The sequence below is a fragment of the Corvus moneduloides genome, chromosome 1, assembly GCF_009650955.1.
Source record: "Corvus moneduloides isolate bCorMon1 chromosome 1, bCorMon1.pri, whole genome shotgun sequence".
NCBI classification, from domain to species: Eukaryota; Metazoa; Chordata; class Aves; order Passeriformes; family Corvidae; genus Corvus; species Corvus moneduloides.
In genome coordinates, this window is record NC_045476.1 from 100,460,855 (window position 1) to 100,484,114 (window position 23,260).

At 38.2% G+C, this 23,260-nt stretch overlaps 1 protein-coding gene across 8 annotated transcripts in view; it reads right to left on the reverse strand.

Moving 5' to 3' along the window:
• Positions 1-23,260, reverse strand: part of LOC116448905 — a 28,555-nt gene that overhangs the window by 2,786 nt on the left and 2,509 nt on the right. For 2 of the 8 annotated variants that reach the window (XM_032119983.1, XM_032119998.1), the window contains exons 2-10: positions 10,492-10,569; positions 7,512-7,648; positions 6,834-6,953; positions 6,272-6,302; positions 4,288-4,309; positions 3,714-3,738; positions 2,784-2,822; positions 1,554-1,655; positions 364-469 (exon numbers count right to left, since the gene is read on the reverse strand). In XM_032119983.1, the coding sequence (XP_031975874.1) occupies positions 364-469; positions 1,554-1,655; positions 2,784-2,822; positions 3,714-3,738; positions 4,288-4,309; positions 6,272-6,302; positions 6,834-6,953; positions 7,512-7,648; positions 10,492-10,569 (660 nt within the window). Of the gene's footprint in view, positions 1-363; positions 470-1,553; positions 1,656-2,783; positions 2,823-3,713; positions 3,739-4,287; positions 4,310-6,271; positions 6,303-6,833; positions 6,954-7,511; positions 7,649-10,491; positions 10,570-12,484; positions 12,536-17,685; positions 18,582-19,397; positions 19,432-23,260 lie in introns of those variants that run through there. The other 6 variants (XM_032119959.1, XM_032119946.1, XM_032119990.1 and 3 more) reach the window with 6 other exon arrangements.

The following is a 23,260-nucleotide window of genomic DNA, read 5'->3' on the forward strand; positions in this document are numbered from 1 at the left end:
CTGCAAACGCAACTACTTTGAGATTTTATGAAGTGTCCTTCTGTTCTTTTCCCAATTCCTGCCTTTATGTCTTAACTGAGCTTGGTATATTCCATCCAAAAATTCTAACAGTAAATAGATCAGGAAGGGTTACTGCTTGAATTTCCTTAACCTTTACTGCTGTAACACTGTTCAGTGAGACAGGAATGTTCTCAGACAGTTAAGTCATTAAAGCTTCAGAAAATGATATCCTGAACTGACTCAGAGGGCAAAGACACACAGTACACCAGCTAAGAAGCACTATGGCTGGCCATAAAACTAAATTTTCACAATCTGTGCAGTCTCAAGAGTAAACAAACTAGTGGAACAAAATATCTAAATTACCTTCGTATTCTCCATCTGGCCCGTAGTGTTCTGGGTTGCTTTTCCCTTCTGGAAATTCATCTTGAGGTACTGACATCAGTGGGCCTAAACTGTTGGTGTAATTAACCTAGGCAAAGCAAAAGGTCAGAATGTCTGCTTGCAAATGCAAGAATTTAAGAACTTTAAGAATTTTAAAAAGCAATAAATTTCCCATAGAAAGTTAGCAAAGTACAATTTTAGGTGATAGCCAAGTCCATATGAGGGATGTGATGTTACCACATTATACCACAATTTTCCAAAGTGTTATTTGGAAGAGGTAAGTATCTGGAGAACAGAAGGAGGTGTCTGGTGCAGACAACGTCTCCTGTTTCAAATTTATTGCCTCATTTCTCTCATCATCACCTGGCTAAAATATAAAACTGGTACATATGCAAATCCTGCCTCCCGCTGGGGAATGCAGAATGGAAGGCCCAGCTGAGAGATTAAGCTACAGAAGCAATATTTAACTGGTGTTGGTGGCAGCATTTGCACAGAGACAGTTACTGTAGCACACGACATGGAATATACAATTGAGAAAACAGTATGAAACAGCTTTCAGAAAAACACACATCCTGCATTTTCTGAACCAGTAGCCGCCAGAGTCATTAATCATTTTTTCAAAGATTCTAGTCATTCTTCAGACTCCTTTTTCCACAGGTAGTCAACTTCTTTGCAAAGAAGCTATGGAGCTTTGTAAGGACCAACAGATAGTCAAGAACATCTTACCTACCTTAGTCTTAAGAGATTAGAACTCTCAACTGAGAGCAGAGATATAAGAAAGACAAACCTACCCACATGCCCACCGAAGAAAAAAATGGCACATTTGTGTGGGGCTTAAAGCCTCACTGATCTTAGAACAAAAGCTATCAAGCAAGGGACCAACACAAAAAGGAAGACAACCTGTCATCAAGAAGCAAAATGGTGCCCAGAACAGAACAAACGCACAAAAAAACCAAAACAGATACACGATGATGGAATACTAAGAGAAATGTGCCATGCAATCAGTACCTTTGTTATCTAGAAATTGTAAAAAAAGAAAATTGAAGTCTGTTTAACACGGGGTTTTGACCCATGCCTGAACTGTTCAGTTTGGCAGGGTGTTAACACAGAGAGTTTAACCACTCCTTTCCTCCCAACGGTAAAACAACTCTGGACAAGATCATGTTACTTACTGCTGCTTTCTTTTCACAAAAGGTCTTCAAAGCCTCCATGAGTTCCTGTGTAATGTGAAGAACAAGTGTTGCTTCTGAGTCTGAGGTGATGTGAAAAGTCTCCTGTCAAAAAACACGGTTAGAATTGGTCATTAGGGTGCTGAAGGGTCATATACACAAACAGATCAAAGTTACACTTTGATTTTGGTATAACCTAATTTATACTATTAATTAACATATGGCATATATAATAAATGTATACACAAATATCAAAAAAATAAATTGGGAACATAATTACGGCCAGATAAAAGGTAAAACATGAACATGGATTTCTGTGCCACTCCTGTACTGACAGTCATAAACATTTTGTTGCAGACAGAGAAGGGGACAAGTCCTAAATTTATGTTTTCTGTGTAGAAGATTGAATAAAAAATAAGATTCAGGCTGATTAGTGAGTAAATTAATTTATAAGTGATTACAGTAAGTTAAAAGAATATAGGCAGTCTTCTGTAAGGAATAGTTGTAATTCCTGTAGATAAAAGTCAATTAACTACCAAGTTTTTTTGTAGTTTACTGATTATCCCTTAGACTTGCTTTTTTTCTCTCTCTCTTTCTGAAGTCACAAGTAACTACAGCGTGGAAGAAATGAAGCATACATCTCAAAACATTCTACTTCTGATTTTGGTGTATAAACACCATTCAAATTCAAATGAAATTTTCCAATTGCCTTAGGTACAAGAACATGATTTTCACAGAGTACAATGTTGAACACAAATGGTCAGGTATTTTCATAAACTCAGAAGACAAACCAAGGCTTACTGTGCCACTGTCAACAGCAACAGAGCTGATAAAACTTCCCCAATCACTCCAAGACCAGCAGCTGTGCTTTCTCTGGCAGCCAGACCAGACTGGCTCCTCTCGCTCAGCATTATCAACAATCCCTTTAGATACAGGCAGACAACAGCACTTGAGCAACATCAGTGCTGCTAATTAACAGTGCTTGTCAGAGTGGCTCCTCAGCAAAGGGGAGAGTCATCCCTAGAACAGGCCGAGAGTTCACATTTAATCCAGCCAATTGTTCTGAGCTAAGCTACAGCTGCACTAATTTTTCAAAGGGTAGAGTCCATTAAAATAGAAATTAATGTTGTAGTCAAATGAGTTTGATCAGTAATCAGAGGCTCCTTCACAATATTCACTGCATCATACTGATGAAACCTCACAACTCTCGTCACAATTATTTTACATACATACCAAGAACTCCAGAGCTTTCTGTTTCCGAACAGGATCGTTCTGTGAGATTGCAGAATAGGGGAAAAAACTTTAAAAGACTAAATATTACAGCAGTTGTTGCATCATCTTGTACAGAACAAAACCTTTTAATCTTTTATCCAACAATAAAAGTCAACACAAAGAAAAGATATCATTTTAGGTCACAGCCATAAACATGTAACCTTAGATGCTCAATATCAGTTTGGTAGCAGCTGCTACAAACACGACTGCATTACTTCCAATTCCATTACTACCAGGAAGAACACATTTCACATCTAAGCCACACACCTACAAGAGCTATCTTTCCCAGGCTTTCCTCACTCAGGTCCAAAATCATGTTTAAAAAAGTAAAGTGCTCAGCTGTGTTTAACATAGTACCTGACCAGCCTGAGGCCTACACAACCAACTCTGCCACTAAGACAAAAAACAAGGCACTTCTCAGCGTTTGTGTCCAGCACCAATCAGGACAGATATTTCAGTGATCATTTTGAGTTTCACCTCTGAGTTAGAAAAAAGGATGGTAAATCTTTAGAGGTATCTTAAGATTCAAACCGAACTTTCAGTATAGAATACTTTTGATCTGAAGAGGGACAAAATAGGGAAGGGGAGACTGCAGCACAGGCTGGGAGACCTGGCCTGCAGACACTGGCTCTGACACTCTCAGTGGCTCTGAACAGGATTTATGAGAGCTGAGGCAAAGGTACTGTATTCTCTTCCCCTCTGCTGTGATGAACGCAAAATTCTGACTCATTAGGTCAATTGCTTCTGCAACAATATTAATAAAATAGTAAATGAAGCCAAAGAGTAAACATTTTCCAGTAAAATGAAAAGCAGCAAGCATAAAGAAACTGCAACAACATGAGACACTTGCGGGCATGTGAACACTTGTGTGGACTTACTGCCTCTACATACCTCATGCTTATAATCATCTTCCCACCTTAAAAGAAAGAAATTACAGTATTAAGCTGCATTCTAAAAATTACCAAAACATTAGGTTTACTCATAGTATATAGAACCAAAATATTTCAGTTTCCAAATTTATATCAATTACTAATACTGGATATCTTTCTCTAAAAAGTAACAGTGTTTTAAGTATGCTGTGAAGATCCTTATTCTGACTGACTCTCGAAGAGATCAGTAGTACAGATTAACTTCTTCACAAATCAGCTAAAGAAGATGACTAAAATAATGGTGGGTTGGGCTTTTTCTTCCTATATAAACAGCTTTTTATAAAACCTACTCAGCCAATGATATTCCACATAGAATAGAAACAGCTTGAAATTTCAATTGCAATTTCTTTTTGAGTGCAGTATTTCAAAAGCCATAGCTACTATTTCCTCACAGACAAAAAAGAACAATTTACAGAAGAGGAATAAGTACAGAGGAAAGACAATATAAAGTATTTTCCCCATATGTCATGATGTTTGCTACAGAAAAACAGATTTAAAAATCTCTTTTGATTTCCCTGTGGATGTAGTACTCTCACCTTGCTTTCTTCTTCAGTGGGGCTAGAAAATGAAAAAGAATTATTAGCAACATCACAAGGTTTGCACTGTTATTACTGCAACGGAAGCATTACACAAACAGAACAGTTACTGGCTGTGAAGTGGCTGCCGTTTCTGTAAAGGGCAGGATTCTGCAGCAGATGGCACATGCTGCCATCTTAGAAACCAGCAGTCATCCTTGATGAAAAGTCTGTGGGACACCTGAGCCCTAAAGGCTTTGCAGGGTACCCTACAGCATCTATGTTCTGGCAGCTGACTCCCACACAAGAAGCCTGTATGGAATAAACTGAGGTGGGCGTGTCTCCTCCATGCAAAAAAGTTACAAGGTTTGCACGTGGGTTTTTCCTGAGTAAATACGAGTGAACCTCAAAGCTGCATGTACAATAGTTAAGTCTCTCCAACAAGAACTTATGGCGGTTGGAATGTCTGACCATCTCATCTCTGTCAATGCATAAGCATGAGGAGGGAGGGAGGGAAGGAGGGAGGGAGGAAAAGCTCAACAAAACAAGGCAGTCTAAAAGAGTAACTATGCTTCAGAGAACCAGCTACTGCATGGTACATAACTTATCACTTCTTAAGCATTTATCAACACAGGTATTCCAGGATAAGAAACAGGACTTGTAATCATTCTCAGCCAAGTGACATCTTTGGCCCTACAAGATGAGGCTGAAAGACTTGTGTTACCATGCTGACCAGCTCCCGTTAACACGGGTAAAATGGGCTGATGAAGCTGTAACATCCATTTCATCGCTTGCACACTAGTACATGTCACCAAATGACCTTTCTTAATTCTATCTTCAAACTCATTCTCACTGTCAGAAGGGAGTTTTGAAATTTGCCAGTATGACCTATTCTAAAGACACACAGCTGCTAAACCTTTAACCATGATTTTCTTTGAAATAACCAGAGGGATTTTTTCTGGAATTCACTTGATGTTGATCCTATCATCTAACCACAGCAAACCTTTATATTGAAAGGCACAACGTTTTTGCAGATAACTTCCCTCCTGTCCATTTCTCCAGAGTTTCATATCCTGTAGGACTGGGTGGGATCACTGTTTTTGATGATACAGATTGATATTTGACCTTGTCTTCCGCTTCTACAGAAGTCTGCTGACTTGACTGATGTCAGTTTACTCTGAACTGAGAATTACTGAGCTGATTCCTGGGTCACATTCCCTCTTCTTCACAAGAGACACAAAAAGAGATCAAAAAGATTATCCACCACCTTGTTTTGCAGACCAACATTAAAAAGTACAAGGCACAGAAGCCACCAATGATCAATCAAAAAGAAAAAAGGCACTGCTGTGGTAGGCTCCTACAGGAGCAGGATTCACACTGACAAATTCTGTTGATCTACACAACTTTCACCCATTTCAATCAAACCTACCTTCCTTCTGGTATTAATACTAGGGTCAAAACGTAGCAAGGAGGTATTGCTTCAGATTGGCATCATTAAGGATTTATAGCACATCTACAGTAACAAAGGATGTAACTCAGCCATATAGTATGAGAGAAAATGTTTGGTTTATGTTTGTGGGTTTGGTTTCCATTGCTTGTTCCAATGGATTTGCTAAAGAACAGTAATTTCCACTTTCACCAGTGATTCAGCATTTAAACCTTTTGATGACAGAAATGAGATGGAGGAGACTTTATCAATTTAGCCATCAAGTACCATTTTTCCATACTTTTTCACTTTCCTTGATGAGCAAATTACTGCAGGTATCACAAATACCTCCAGAACAAAGAAGTTAAAAAACATCTAAGGAAGACTGGAAGTCTGGCAATTTCCTTCTTTCCTCATTTCAAAAATCACAAAACCCAGAAACATTTCTGAAAACATTTCATGGCATTATAAGTTGAGTGTTTTACATCAGTCAAACACTTTGAGTTCAACTAGTAAGGCAAATTAGGCCAAATATCAATTATATCAAATCTACTATATTCAAGAAATTCACAGACTTACATGAGGTAGTTGGTCTTGTGTAACCTTCAATCTAAAAATAGAAAAAGTTTCATATTAGACTTTCTGATTAAAATTTCATAAAAACAGTCTCTACAGCAACTGCCTTTAGGAAAGGAACAAGTACTTTTATTTATGTCTACATAATTCAATTGGTTTCTCACACACAGATAGAGAATCCTGTAAATGTAACTGAAATTTGAGAGAAAATTTGCTTACATTTGAGAAAATTTAAGTTGCAAAAACTAAAAATTTTTGAAGTTAAAGTAATGAAATTTCTAAACCGCTGAATTCAGACTAAAGAATTTTCAATTTAAAACATCTAAAACCTTAAAAATAAAAAGCTTTGGCTTTTTTCAGACAGATTTCAATACTACTGCTCTTTTCCCCAGACTTTTCAGGGCAACTTTAAGTTAAGCCTTAGTTCAACTCACTACTACACTTCCTAGAAACACACAGAAATTTAACAAGCTTTGCCAGCATTACTTTTAAAATTTACTATATCAAACATAAATGCACTGATAAAAGACACATTAACAGATACTTTACATTTACTTCCAATTACCTTATACATTTTTAATCCTTCACTCTTCTCTAGCTCTCCTGCTACGCGTCTGAAAAATGAGACTTTGCATTCTTTTACATCTGTCGGTTTTCTCCTAATTTTATCTGGAAATTCTTTAGACTGTAAATAAAACCAGCTTGAAAAGGTTAATATCAAAATATATCACAATATTAAAAAATTCATACATTTCACCATCTGGACAAGCTTCCACAAGACTGGTAAACATTGATTTGAACATTATGAGCTAATTTCTTCTCTGCAACACATCTAATCAAATTTTAGAGTTACTTCAGTAGGCTTCGAAACAAAAAATGGATACCATGCAAAGCTTACTACCAAAAGGACACACCCTCTGTACCAAATCCAGCAGTGCTATGGACATGCTGGGGAATAAAAAAGAATCACAATGTTTTAGGAAGCTGATCCTGAAAGCAATCCAAACACTTAGGAACCAACTTTGGAGCTGATACAGACAGGCAGCCCTGGACTGCACTGCCTCAATAGCTCACAGCATCACAGCTCTTCATGTTGGTCTCACCCAGGGAGAGTCAACGATACAAGTACTGACAATTTATCATATGGGGGTTTAAACTTCAAATGATATAATTATTTAGAAAAAAAAAATAGAAGGGGAGTATTAGAAAGATATTTTGATCAAAATGCATCAAAATTACTCACAATATATTCTCTTCTGTGTTTATATCCACTAAGATGCTCTATCATAGGTGCCATCTCTGTATTACACCCACACAGCCTGCACTCGTAACGTGGATCTTTTCTTCCTTCAAATCTGATTTCAACCACATGTTCTAAACCTGTAAAAGCAAGAGTTACAAATACCTCTATTTTACTACAGACTACTAAAAACAAATGTATTCTTTTCAATGCTGTTCATTAAATTCAAAATGAATGTATGAAATTATTCCATTTTCAGAATTTAACACTCCTTCAGGATCACTTCAATACTTCTTTAGACTTATTACCCACATCAGCTTAATTCATCTCTTTCCAATGTCTTGTTCTGAAAGGAAGTACACCATCTATGGATTTCCAAGCCCAACAAAAATATTTCATTACTAAATTATTTACTCCTGTCTGGGATATTTTTTCAAGAAACTAAGAAAGAGAATGAGAATAGGAAATGCCATGCAAATGTCTGGATTAAAAAACTGCATTTAAAATACTAATAAAACATAATTTGGAAAGTGTCCGAGTAAAAGCAGACGTAGGAAAGACATTAATCAGTTCACAAAACTGAATCTTTCATAATCTAAAAATGTTACATAAACTTTTAAGAATTACAAGAATGAAAATGGGATTTTTCTTCATTTTTCCTAGAAATTACTGAGACTATCCCTTAGAAGTAGTCAGAAATCTTCAAGTTTGAGGCTTATTACCCAGCATGAAAAGTTTTACTCTGAAAAGTTTGAACATAGTAAACTTAAAAGCAGTTTAAAACAAATAGGAAAACCCTGCAGCTGTTCCCTTATGTCATAATTTCCAGTACTCTCTATTAGTGATGGGTTGATCCCAGCCAGCAGCCAAGAACCACATAGTTGCTTGCTCACTCACATCCACACCCTTCAGCAGGGTGGAGAGAACACAGGAAGAACAAAAGCAACAAAACTCATGGACTTAAAGACAGTTTAGTAAGTTAAGGAAAGAGGGGTAAAAAAACCCCCAAACCAACCAGCATGCAAAAACCCATCGCTCACTTCCCCACAAGCAGACCGATACCCACCCACAGTCTCTGAACAGCCGCCTTGCAAGTTCAATCCCGCTTCCCCCCCTTTTTTCTTTCTTTACCTCAACTGTGATTGCTGACATTACATGGTACAAAATATCCTTTGTGTCAGTTTGAGTCAACTGCCCTGGATGTGCCACCTCCCAGTCTCTTGCCCATCCCCAGCTTTTTCAAGGGGTGAGGACCCAGAGTAACAAAACAGTCTTGATGCAGGTGCACTGCTCAGCAACAGGAAAAACCACTGTGGTGTCATCAAAACTGCTTCAGTCAAAAATCCAAAACATACAGGCTGCTATGAAGAAATTCAACTCCATCTCAGACCTGCTACAGTATTATACTGCTAAATCTTAACTCTGAAAATAAACTATCACCAAATGAACTGAAAGTGTTCTTGCAACCAGAGTGTTTTCTATTACAAATGCTTACAGTAAAGCATTAGTATTAAAAAGCCTAGCAATTTATTATGTGGAGTAACTACAAGACAAGGCACTGAACTGAGATATTTTCTGCTAAAACTAGGAAATTTGCTACTTAGGCCTTCATCAGAGAACCTATTTCTCTAGGCCACCAGTACACACTTGTAACACTAAGGCCGCTGACAAGTAGCCTTGCTTCTCTCCAAAGGGTTGGCTAATCTAGCAGTTAGAAAGAAAGCAAGTGTTAAAATTAATCTCATTTCTTTTAGTACAGCCAAGGACAGTGAGGAAAAATATTTCACTAAACAGAAACATCTGTTATATCCCACCAAATGGAAAGCCATAAAGAACCATGACTGAGGACAAGTCACCAGTCACATGAAGTCCAGCTGGAGGCCAGGAGGTAGCAGTGCACCCCAGGGGTCAGTACTGGGTCCAATCCTGTTCAAAACCTTCATTAATGATCTGGATGATGATGCAGGGCATAACCTCAGCAAGGCTGATGATGACACATAACTGGGAGGGATGCCCGATATACCAGAGGGTTGTGCTGCCATCCAGAGGGACCCTGAGTGACTGGAGCTGGGCTGGAAGCTCAGGCAGTTCAACAGCGGGAAGCGCCAAGTCCTGCACCCAGAGAGGAACAAGCCCAGGTACCAGTACATGCTGGGGGCTGGCTGGCCAGGAAGCACATAGGCAGGAAAAGACCTGGTGGACACCAAGTTGAAGATGAACCAGCAAAGGCTGATGGTATCCTGGGCTGCACAAGGAGGAGTGCTGACAGCAGGCTCCACCCAGCACCAGTAGGGCCATTGCTGGAGTGCTGTGTCAAGTCCTGGACTGCCCAGGACAAGAGATACGGACACATGAAGGGCCATGAAAGTGACGACAGTACTGGAGCATCTCTCCTATGAAAAAAGGCTGAGAGAGCTGGAACTGTTCTGCCTGAAGAAGAGAAGGTTCAGGGCTGATCATCACTGTGTATAAATACTTGAGGTGAGGGTGCAAAGAGGGAGCCGGGCTCTTTTCAGTGGTGCCGAGTGCCAGGACAAGAGGCAATGGCATAACTGAAACAGGAGATACTGTCTGAACTGTCTGACTGCAAGGGTGACTGAGCACTGGCACAGGTTTCCCTGAGAGATTTTAGAGCTGCTCACCTTGGAGATATTCAAAAGCCATCTAGTCATGGTCCCAGGCAACCTCCTCTGGGACTTGAGCAGGGGTTAAGACCAACAGAGGTCCCTTCCAACCTCAACCATTCTGTGATCTGGGAAAAGCTTCTTTACTTAGATGGCTCCTTCAGGAACAAGTTAACAGTTAAGGAGGCCTTTATAATACTCAGTGTAATAAACTAAAATTTAAAAGGTATGAGATAGGTAAGTTATTAAATACATTTACAGAAAATGAATCAGTAACTAAAATCCCACCTTTTATTTCAAAAGAAAGCCTTTTGGTCACAAATTCAAAGGCATACAATTTATAAAACAAAAAAACATACCAATTAGAGGTTCTTCTCTCCTCGGATCATTCATAAAATCCTTCAGACAGGTTATGTACCTTGTGAAGCCTCTCTTCACTGAAGTAAAAAATAAACACATAAATAGACATTACACATTACATAGTTTGCACATAATGTCTATGATCTTAAAGGAGTTTCTAATGGAGACTTTAATGAAGACAAAATTCATTTGCATTCTGAAATGCATAAGGAAAACAGGCAAGACCTCAGTCCTCCACAGAAAGATTCCAACACTTTGTCTTCCATAACGATTTTATACACAAGGATTTAATGTCTTCAAGAAAATAATCAAATAAGCAAAATGAGACTTAAAATACAGTTCAGTTTACTGAGGAAAGATATAAAGTTCACATTCATAGCATGTCCCAGACTGTGTCAGTTCTCACAAAAAAATAAAAGCCACCAACCTCCCCCTCCTCCCCTTAAAACTCTAATACTCATACAGCATTCTGGGACTGCTTGTTTGGAGTCTGAAGTCCAAGAACTATACCGCCTTAAGGCTAACAAAGAACACAATCTCCACTAATACAGCAAATACCTTTTGCGTTCTGGGCAGCCCAAAGGCTGGACAAACACAGTAGGTATACTCCTGAGTCTGAACTAGCAGTGTTTCAATCAGGGCTCTATCTTGCTCCTCACTGAGTTTTAACAGCTTGGTTTTTGCTCTGCCTAAAACAGTTCTAAAGCATTCCTGCTCAGCTTACACCACCAGCAGAATTCACCTAAATACACCTGCAAAACCATCTCAAAGAGGCATTAAGTGTATTCAAATGTTGGACATTATAAAAGAACATGATGAAGTGCTAAAATATGTATTTTTAATCTGAAAAAAAAAGTTCAGAAATAAAACTCATCTACCTAATTACACATAATTGACCAATGAATTACATAAGAGTAATTAACACTGCTAATTTCTTCAAATTGGAGCAAACGAATAGAAATACCACAAGCACTCAATGGTTACTGTATTCTTTCCCACTAGGATATCAGGCTATGGCTAAAAAAAACCCAACCACAACTTCACAAGAATAGGGAATTCATATTCATTCTTAAATATTCATTCCACTAGAAATATGCCTGTGCTTCCATCAAGTCAAACTCCAGAACTGCACACAAAGAAAAACTTCACTAAGTTCCAGAATTTAGTTAAAAAATCTCTTGCAATTTAACAGTGCTAGAAAATACCTCATGGGACACCTCCTGCCACAGAACAATGCTGCCTATTCCCACCAAAATTTCACAGTCTTGTTAAAATCTTTCCATGTTGTTTTCTTTGGGGTTTTTTTTTTTTGCCTGTGACAGCAGTAGCATAGTGCAACAGAGCTGACATGTAACAATTCAGTGCCACATAATTCATCTCCATAGACAGATTTTTATCAACATTTAAATGCCTTATGTCATTCTCATGCATTTGCGTGCCTGCGCAGTAGCTCAGTGTGAGCTGGTTATTCCCAAGATGACAGACAAAGGCACGTCATCTTTTGGACTTAATATGGACAGATACACGCAAAAAAAAGATAAAGGTCTCATCAAAGTGATGGCCGTTCTCGTTTCCTAACATGCAACCAAATAGTCTTGTCTTCGTATTATCTAAACAACCCATACTGTTCTTGGTTTATATGCTTTTGGTTTGTCATACTTTCACTGTATCATATGTGTACACTGAGCATGCCGCAAAATTTTTACAGAAAACTTCACCAACTAAAAAAATACTAGCTAGATTCACTAAGATATTGTCAGAGAATCATGAATATGTCTCAAGTTTGAAAGTCTTTCTGTAAAAATACTTGTAACTTCATATTCTCCTAAGAACTTTTTTTACATAAATTAACGAGTGCACAAAAGAAAAGCAATGGTTCAAATGTTTGGCAGCTTGCATCGCTTCTTTCTAGACCACCTGCTTTAGTCACCATTAAAATAAAACCACTGATTTCAAAGTTGCATTTGAAAAAGGCTGTTTATATTCAGCTACCTCGTCTGAGCACTCGATACTTCATCGGAGCTTGGACTGGAGCTGAAGGACCTAGGACAAGAGTTGGACAGTCAGACTACTTCTTCTCGTTTGCTTTTATTAAGTACTTAGTAGATCATTGAAACATGTTATGGAATTGAACAGTTATCTTCGTTTTGCAGTTTAATATAGGCTCAGCATTCCATCTTGATAGTTTTCTTTTTTTAAATTCATTAAGTGCTCTAAGCACGTCTCCCATTCCACTCCCCTTGCCCCCAAACACAAAATACCAATCACATTAATCTCACAGAAACCCAGAATACTCAATTCTTATTTGATTTTTAAGTGCTTTTCATATTGGCCACTTATTCTAATTATTTTAACTGTTCAATATCATGCATGACAATCAATCTGTGTTCCAGGTACCTGACAAAAGCTTCTGGTCTAAACATGCAGAGCCTAAACACAGTCCTAGACACAATTAATATAGTCATTAAACCACATCTTCTTTTACATAGGAGTCTGTATCTATTCCTAACCTCTCAGAGCTTCAGACTGAATGTTAAGATGTGTACTTAACACTCCTGTTGGAACTTCTCCCTTGCCCCACTCCCCCACAAATCCATAGACACACACAAACCACCATGCTTTAATGATGTCAATATTTTGTAAGTCACAGCATTCAAGATTAAAACAGGGTGATATACTAATACTCATTTGATGGAAAAAGTAAAAGTTTAAGTTAAATTATTAATTATTTGCAAATGTAATTCGTAATTTTGAAGTAAAAGAAATTTTCAACAGTCATGGCAAACACAATGTTGCATACATAATTTTTTTTCCCCTTTCTGTGTAAGACAGGGAGTTAAGAGATAGGTGTTAAAGCTGTAAATCAAATCAAACAAACACTATGCAAACAACTCTGCAATATTAACATAAGGGAGGGGTATAGGAAAGCATATCTTCCTCAATTCCTTAAAATAAATTATGCATCTTTTTCAGTTAAAAGCTTCAAAGTATCTGGTAGCAAGAACAAAAGAAGATCCCCAGGCATGCAGCAAGTACAACAATTACTCAACGTCAGAGTTGTTCAATTAGTGTCTGAAGCTCAAGTTAAGATTCCGGGCCCAGTATGTGCAGACAACATGGCCAAATGCTAAATGACATGAATAGGTATATGTGAAAAAGTGCTTTATTTTGTTTACTTCTAGGAACAAACTGAATTTACAGAGAATTGCACCAGAAGCAGTTCACAGCACATTCTACCTTAACATGGTTAGAGTTTACAAATATGGTCAAGCTAAAAACCAAGTTGTAGCTGCTGCTATCACCAAAGGTAGCAGACTGGGGAATTGAGATTTTTTCCCTTATTAAAAAAAAGAAAAAGCATCAAGTAAAAAACATTGCTGCCGCAGAATTTTAGCAAAGCAGTTTTGATCTTGAAGACTCTCCCATTTAGCAATAGCAGGTTTCCAGGCTAACATTTAATTCATGCCTACTAGCCACACGGCTTTTAATGTTATCAATAATGTATTTCTTAAGCATCTCAAAACCAAACCAAAACAATATTTTCTCTAAAGCATACCAGACTGATCAATGAGCTGAAAATCAGCTGGTTTGCCAGGCTCAAAGGGAAACAAAGCAGCCTCCTGGTGTTCAGTAAACAGCAGAGTACCCCAAAGAGCAATTCCAGGGCCCACAACGATGCATCCCCAACCAGGTTACTGACATTAGTATTCATAGAAGACCCTCAGAAAATTCACAGGCAACAGTAATTTAGGGGATACAACCAATGCCACAGCTTTAGCTGAGTGGGATCTTGGGAACACTGAAATACTGCACAGGCCACTTACTGCAGAATATCGTATCCCCCATTATCTGGGACTTGTAAGGATGACTAGTAACATCCTTGTTCAGTTCAAGTGGGATGTAGAGAAGGCAGAGAGGGTCCAGCAAAGTGGCTACCATGACAAACAACCCAGGGCAAATAATTTATGACACAGGTTTGGGAGCTGGACTTCTTTAGTCTGGTGGAGACTAAGAGGAGATACACTAGCATGGATACCTGAACAGCAGCTACAAAGTGTCCAACCCTGTGAGGATGTGACAAAAGCATTAAAAAGTAGCAGCCAGAAATAGTTGCTTCAGGGGCAAAGATTAGATGTCAGGATAAAAATTCCTTTCTAAACAGCGGAGCAACTACAGACTGACTAATCACAGATAGTAGACTCTGCCTGTGGAGATGTTCAAGGATTTGGCAAGCAAGTGATGATCCAGCAGTGGCAGTAGTCCTGATTCAACCAGGAAGTTAGGAAATCACCTTATCAGTCTCAGGAAATCCCTTCCAACTAATTACTTTATTTAGTAAGAGCTATTTTCCAAATACTAGCTACGTACACAAACAAATAAACAAAAAAAACCCCCAAGAACAACAATTCCCAAAAAAACCCCTTCATTTCAATATTCAATTACAGAGTGCTGAACATATAAAAGAAGAACAAAGAAAACATCTGTATATGTATTTGTAATGCATACACATTCCTAATGACTGTCAGAAATATAAAGCCACGTTTCAAAACAAAAGGGCAGTTTCAGACACTGTCAATTCAGCTACTCAGCAGCAACAAGGATGTCCCGAGCTCAGAACTGCGGATTCCCTTTTGAATACAAAAGGGGAAGTGCACAAAGACACCAGATTCCATTGTAGAGAGGAGCTCCCCAAGAGAAAAGTAGCAAGGGTGTTGAAGTACTGTTCAATCTCATGCTCTATTATCACAGCTTCTGAAACATTTTCTCTTCTAGTCTTTAAGCCCGAACTTTCAAGCTTTTCCTCTGAAGATTTAGCAGTAGTTATACACCCCAGACCCACATTCTTAGCCATGTTTAACAAACACTGAGCATGGAGAGAGATTTTAAAACATATAAATCTCTTAAAACATTAAGCTAAAATGCTGATCAGAATACTGGTAAGGTTGTCACTGGTGAACACAATGCAGAATACACAACATTTGTGCCTTCAGTGGAGGAAGAACTTGTCATCACAGCTGTTTAACAACAGCAGTTTATCTTCAGACTGGATTCCTCTCCTCAACTCCATGTTTTACAGAACAACCATAATGAAGCCTTCCTCACGCATGGTGCTATTTACAGGTTTAAAGTTGAAGGATGTAGATGCAGATTAGTAGATCCAGTAGCTAAGCACATACAGCATCCCTTATTACACTTTTCATTTGTACTGCTGTAAGAGCAGTACAAACTACCTCTGCATCATACTGTAATGCAAGAAGAATTCCACAGGCTGTGAAAAAAAATTTCATTAAGCCGCTCCTCTTTGTGCCATATTCATTTCACAAATAAAGCTAGGCAGCCTATAAAGGGCTTTAACAGAGCTCATGCTCTAGATTATGCCTCTTGCCTGACCTCACGAATGGAAACCACTGCATTTTGTTATTGCCCACTAAATGTTTGCCTAATGTGTATACTGGCATTGCCCCATCATTTAATGCCTCTTGCTCAAAGCAAAAAGCTCCCAATACTTTTCTATTTTGGCCAATAGATCCCAGGGGGAAAAAAAGCAATGTTCAGTTTCCTCCCCTCTTTATCCCCGAACAAAAGGGCAACTACCTTAAAAAGAGGGGAAAGAAGTATTCCATCTGTCCAATTATATCACTGTACAAAGGAATCACATGACTGAAATTTATACACTCAGCTGAGCTTTGATTTAACTCTTAGTAAAGTCTCAGAACTCCAGCAACTTCTATTTCCATGTCTTCCATTACGCTGCTCTCCTCTGAACTGCTGAAGACAGAAATAAAAACCCAACCCAAAACAATTCAAGATATTCAATTCTGTCATTATCACAAAAATAGCTTGTGGATAGTTTTGCCATATGGAAACTCACTTGGTAAGTAGATGCCTTTCTTAGACAAAGTGGAACTCCTCCAAAAACAAATATCTGGAATCAGATGCATTTCCTCACTTAATTGACTTCAAACCAAACATGATTGTGCAGTCACACAGGTTACATACACTCACCACTTCTGGATTATCAAGTAACTTTTGATGAGTTCAGAAAGGATATATGGCATAAACTATTTGAAAACACTGAGAATCCAAGTAATCGGTCTTTTAAAATTTTGGTTTACCAATGGCAGCAGCATTGGAGGTGTTCTCCCTACTGACAAAAGAATTTTTAAAATTCTGCAGCAAGGAAGAAAATGCAGGTGTTGGTGTAAAATATTCTAAATACGCCAAGCCTCATCCTCTGAAGTACCTGTTCCTTTTTAGACAGTGTGCAATCCAGATACTTGCCAGGTATTGTCCCGAATGATTTCCAAGAAAACTCATCCTTCACTTTCACAACATTTTTTTCCTGGTTCTTTGAACTGCAACTCTGTGAACATGCTGTCACATTTCCATCTCACTGGAATATTTGATAGCATGAACATTAGAACAAAATTGCAGATCCAGCAACAAAAGCATCTCATTAACTTGTATACTGAAATAAAATTTGATTCGTACTTTACATAGTGCACTTAATTTAAGAATATCCATACTTCCATGCTCATTCACAAAACTTTACTACTAAACTGCATAAATGCAGTGTATTTTCTGTTCATGCTTACTTCATATGTCTACAAACAGTAGAAAAAAAACCCCAGCTATTTTAAATGAAAAATAAAGGCTAGACAAATTCATAATTTATTCTCTTATATCAGTGAAAGAACACAATGAATTTACTGGATCTGCTGGATCTTGAAGGAGAATTATTTATATAACTGGTAATATGTCCATGGGAGAGTTCAAGAAGTTCTGCATATATATTGACTACATAATTCTGCATTGCAGTTCCCAACACCCCTGAAAGCTTACTTAGGCAAAAAGCTTTTGTCCTTGTAAAAAATCCAAACCAGCACAACAAACAAATAAATTTCATCAGGCTGAATTTCAGCCTCTTTGGACAAATAAAGCCTACCAGTGGCTTGCAAATTGACCTCCCACATCTTAATCTTCAGTGAAGCAGAATGCAATATTGATAAGAGTAGGATAAAGGAGACATGAATAGTATGTATAATAATTTTTTATTAAAAGTAAGTTGCTGATTGCTTCAAAGTGATTGTTGAGGCAGAGAACTTTCTGGATAAAAGCACATCTTGCAATGCTTCTGACAGGAGTCCCTGTGATGCTGGGATTCCTCTAGAAGTTAGAGGGAACTTGCTTACCAAAGCTTCTAGATTCTTCACTTTAATAATCAGATACTTCGACTTCTTGTTCTGCAGGATACATCCCAGTTGAAAGACTCCACATCATCCACATTTTCAAAGATACAGTATTTGTAGCATGCACATATTCTTAATCCAAACTGTTCATGGAACACTGAGATTGTAGTACATACAGTACTGTTTTCTAAAGTCACAGGTCTTTGCAATAGGCTCCTGCACTGCACCACACTTTTCTCAGTCTTGCTGCCACAACTTCTGTCACTTACTCAAGTCTCACTTTCTGTCCCATGCATCCCATACATTATTCCTCCAAAACCAGACTTCATGATCTTGAAGAAAGAATCTCTTCACTTAATGAGTATTACTTTTAATGATCATTTCTGACAAGAAATTTAAAGAAATCTGTAGAAAGTGTCTTCCACTAAAAGCCTTTGACCAGAGCCACACAAATCTGTTCTTATTGCTGAGGTGCAAATACAATTTTGTAGCGCTTGAATCCACTGGACTTTGAGAAGATTTTTAAGTTTTCACAACTCTTCAAATTCTGTCAGAGAGCTTCATTACCATGTAGCAGTCATGGCTTCTGAGGCAAAATCTCGTAACTGTTCTCACACTTAAATGACATGTCTTGCACTAATTCCCTTATCAGCACAAAACCATGAGAGCAGCTAATGAAGCCCAGTCTCTCAGAAAAGGGCCTCTGACCAGTGTTTTCCCAGATCATTCTTGTGTGTTGATTCTTCAGGGTCCAGTAAGTAGTGAGCTCAGCCTGCAGCACTTCCCTCAGTACAGGACTGACACTGCCACTCTTCTCTGTGCAGATGGGTATTTTCAGGCAGCCTTGATCAACTTGGTTCAAAAAGGCTGAGAGGTTCAAAAGACACTGGGGAACAGATGATAAAGGTGGAATGTAAGCCTTGTTTCTTGTGAGAACACGCTAAGAAGATAAAGTAGAAGTGAAAGGCTTGTTTCTTGTGTGACTGACTGTATAACCATTTTGGTTTTTTATTATCTCATTGATTTTTATCAGTATTCCCACATCTGCTTATGCCTCTGCTTCCTGTACATCATCATAAGTAGTTTAACAAGATTTTCATTTCCACTGTGAGCTAGGTATATACCACATCTTCACCACAACTCTCATTTTCATTGACATTGTGAATCCAGACTGTCCTTTCTCAGTTTCTGGGGGAAAAGACACCCCGAGGACTGAATTCACCTTGAATATATCTTTGCTCCTCCAAGTTCACTACAATAAAGAGAGGCAGAACATTCCTGTGATGCAGCTAAGCAGCTTCAGCACTGGTAGAGCTGCATCTGCAACAGCACTGTGTTAGCCTGCTGATTTAGCTCCTTAGCATTCTGCCTGAAGCTTAGCAGTGAGTGCATCAAGCTGACAGACAAGTGGGAGACAGTTTAGCCTGGGAAGGTGAGAAACTAAAACACTGACTATACATCCCTCCACTAGACAGATATATAAATATTTATATGTGAAAAGGCATAATTAAGGTTTCATATGCTAAAACAATTCTTTGCTCAGCAGTTCACTAGACAGAAATCTCAGAAGAATGTTCAGCATATAAAGAGAAACACGGTTACAGGCACATAAATCAGCAAATGCAAATACCTGAACTATTACAAAAGCAACAAACATTAAATCCCCAAGCAATACCTATCCCTAGGAGGCTGGAAGAAAAAAGTATTATACTTACAATAGACAGTCCTGCGTCTCAGGGCTTTCTCTCGCTTTAATTATGAAGATGCAAGTCATCCCAAAATAAAATAAGAAAAAGAAATTAATGTGCTGCAACATTCGAAGGAAAAACCCAGCACTTCCTGAGAAGCTTTTGCAGATAAATTGCATTACAGGCCAAAGTTTCCATTGTCAAATAGGAAAAGTTAGAGCCTTTATGATTTTCTGCAAAAGCTGGAAGTACTGACAAAGCTGTACTTTCAGTTAACACACGGTTACTTTCAAGAAAGCCCTGTTATTTAATGAAGTTTTAAGAGATGATTATGGCTTGAAACACAGCATCTGAAGGATGCCAGGAAAACCTCAAGCTCTGTATGATTACAGCTTCTAAGTTTTCAGAAGGTGTAGTTCCAATAAAAAAATAAGAAAAAAAAAATCCCACCCCAAAAGGAAAAACAAACCAACTAAAAGCAGCTCCCCCAGCATTTTGAGTGGATTTGGTTAAACCTTAAGGCTAGCCAAATCTCATGTAAGAGCATTCATATCATGACGAACAGGGAAAGTGTCTTTCACTGGATGAATCCAGAGCAGATGATTGCTTTTTGGCAGAATCTAAAGAAAAGAGGAACTTAAATTTCCATTTAATAGCTAAAGCAATCCTGACTCATTTTGAGAATTTTCTGGCAAGTAAACACAAACTTGTACTTTACAAGAATGAAACAGTAAGTGTGATCATTCTACCAGTACAGCAGCTGTCTGTCCAGTGCAGTCCATGGAGTTAAGTGCTGTATTTTCCGTATTCAGTGGCATGGAAGATATGCTGGACATGGGTGTGACAATTCAATAGGAAGCAAGACTGATACAATAACTAATTGTTTGAGAAGCCAAGTAGCTGTACTTTCATGGCAGTTATAAGATAAGGAAGTTACCCAAGTCCCAGAATTGCCACAGACAGAGGATGGTTTTGTATAAGCTCAGCAGGATTCCATAAGCTTAGAAACACAGACACAGTGTTCCTTGCAGTTACACTATTCCAAGTGCTTTTGTTGCTCCTCCAGTTTTACAACAAACAGCTGCTAACACCAAATTTTTCAGACAAGCGCAGAAAACATTAGCAACTGTGAGCTGCTGCTCAAAGAGAATGTCCTCCTGACTATTTTCAGACAATCAACTTTGACTTTGACTGCACCTGGGGTACTGCTTTTGTCAGTATTAGAAATGGAGTTTCACAATTGAAGCTAAGGGGTCCATTTTACTTGTGATCCCTGTTACTAGATCAGAAATCAAGATTCTCACACATTAGGTAAGAAACTTATTCTCTGTTCTGGTTCAGGGATTGGAACAGCTGGTTTTGAGCTAAGACTATGAAAAGTTAGAGTAACTTTTAGCAAAGTGTCTAACTTTGAGAAGCCAAAACTCAAAACCTGCTGGTTTTAAAGGTTCAAACCTTCCGTGCACACTGTAATCTGCACGAACTACTGCATAAGTAGTTGTCCACACAATTCAAGTTCACAGGTTATCTAATAGAACAGTTTCAAGTGCATAGTTAAGTATTACATGAACATAATTTAGTTTTTCTTAAAAATATACAATCTTGAAATATATCAGTTAGATATACGAGGATATGCATGGAAATTCTACCAGCTTATAATAAGCAAATCAAGTTTCAGGGGGTTGTTTGTCTTCTGTTTGGTTTTTCCCCTCAAAAAGAAATCTTCACAATTTAAGTTTCTCTGGAGCATGAAGATATGCTGAACACAACAGCATGCTTTTTGAGACCAAATATAAACAATCCGACAGTAAGGTAATTTTCTGTAACTAGCTATATTAGCATTCCAAGTATCAACCCAAATACATCTGATTGAAATCCTTGTTACACAGCAATGGTTGATTTTACTGCCACCAGAAAGGACAGAAAAGTTGCCTGTATATTAGATATTTCAACCACAGGTTCTGATGCACAGCATTCAGGGGTAAGAGGTAGAAGAAGTGAGAACACTGAAACGGTGAAGACAAAGACTAACAGCTCTCTTCACATTTGAACATTCCTTGTTTCTAATGAGCCTGTAGAGTCTTGAATATGGATTTTTCTCCTTTTGGGACATGGCAGGCATTTCTACCTAAGTCCAGATTTGAAGGGAGAGCAAGAAACCTTGAATCTTTGATAGAACCAGAACAATCTTCATCTGTGTTCCAAATACAGTTCACAAAACAGACAGTGCTCTTCTGCTGATGCCATACCTGCAAAGGGCTGTTCAAAATACATGGAAAAAGAGATGTTCCACACTAGGATTTCCTTTCTAGCAAACTGAGCTATAAAACTAATGCATATTTACAAAAACAGAATAAATTACATCACATACCACCATATTGCAGGTATATACAGAGCAGGTGTATTTTATTTGGAGACTGCTGTCCCAAAAAGCCTAGATTTTTCCTCAGCTGTGCAAAATAAAAGGCCAAACAAATCCACCTTTCACGCGTTATATCCCCCATTACTCTCACAGGCTTGGTTCAAGTAAAAGAATCAGTAAATGCATATAAATGTTGTTTTCTAAACATTTTACCATAATGGCCAAAACTAAAATTCAACTGTTTTTCAAAGTATCCAATACCAGCCAGCTCCAATTTTCAGAGCCATGAATTATACACACATCTATGAATATTTTGGCTAAGTCACTGTCCACAACTCCCCATCCCATTAATACTTGTTCTGCAATGAAACCACAAACCCCACCATTATGCAACTATACAGAGGTCACACAGCACTCAATGCACAAGATCCACACAGCCTTGTGCTGTGATCATGCCAGCCACACAATCTTTTGGCCATCAGCACCTTTTTGACAAGGGTTTGGCCTTATGAAATAACAGCACTAGAAAAAAACTAGACATGAAAGGTATGAAGAAACAACCTAAATAACTATCTTATGTACCTACTCAAAATCCAGAACAACCAAACAAAGAGATAAAATAGCCATGTACACTGAAAGTCAGCTGAAGTAGTCCTACAAATCTGTCAGACAGACAAGCTTTACTACTGCAGCTACTCAAAATAACACATTTTACTTTGAATGTGGAAATAGGAAACACAGGCCAGTGAAATGAGAATCATTTCACATATGTAGCACATGTTTACATTTGTTTCTTGAAATTTTCTTAATGACTGTCCTTCTGATGAAGGGCTTTTTCTTGCATTTTTGAAACACCTTCTAGTGGCAGACAAGCACAGAGTATCTTTAACAATGCCATTTTAAAAACAAATGGGCAACCGATAGGAAAAAAAAAGCAATCTGACTAAAGTCATGAAAAATGACTGATGGGTTGGCCAGGCCAATATTGTGATTTCGGAAAAGAACTACTGCCTTCTCCATCTTGTTATGTTGTCAGGACATCCTGTAGTATTATTTTGAACAGGAACTCCTCCAGTAAAGAACAAACTAAGAGCTGTTCAGTATCTACACCTACCCTGCATCAAAAAGAAACATAGGCTCAGGACTTCTGTAGTTATTCCAAACCTAGTGGTACAAAACCCTGAAATCACCCTGAGTTCTGACCTTTTTCCACCAAAACACACAATAGATTTCACAATTTAAAGAAAGAAATTTGAGATAATTTAAGAGAATAATGATGCAATCTTGGAGAGTTATTCCTACAGCAATGCAGCCGTGTTACTGACCATGACTCCGCACACAACAGAGTTCACATCTAACAGAAATCCAGTTTTCAACCTGCCCTACTCTTGTTTGCTATCACCTCAAAGACTTCATTGACACAAGAACTTTGACTGATATAGCCCAGCATATATCCAAGCGTGAAACAGAAGCAAAACTATATGCAGATTTTCTAAGAAAATAAATGCTGGTTTTTCTACTTTTTAAG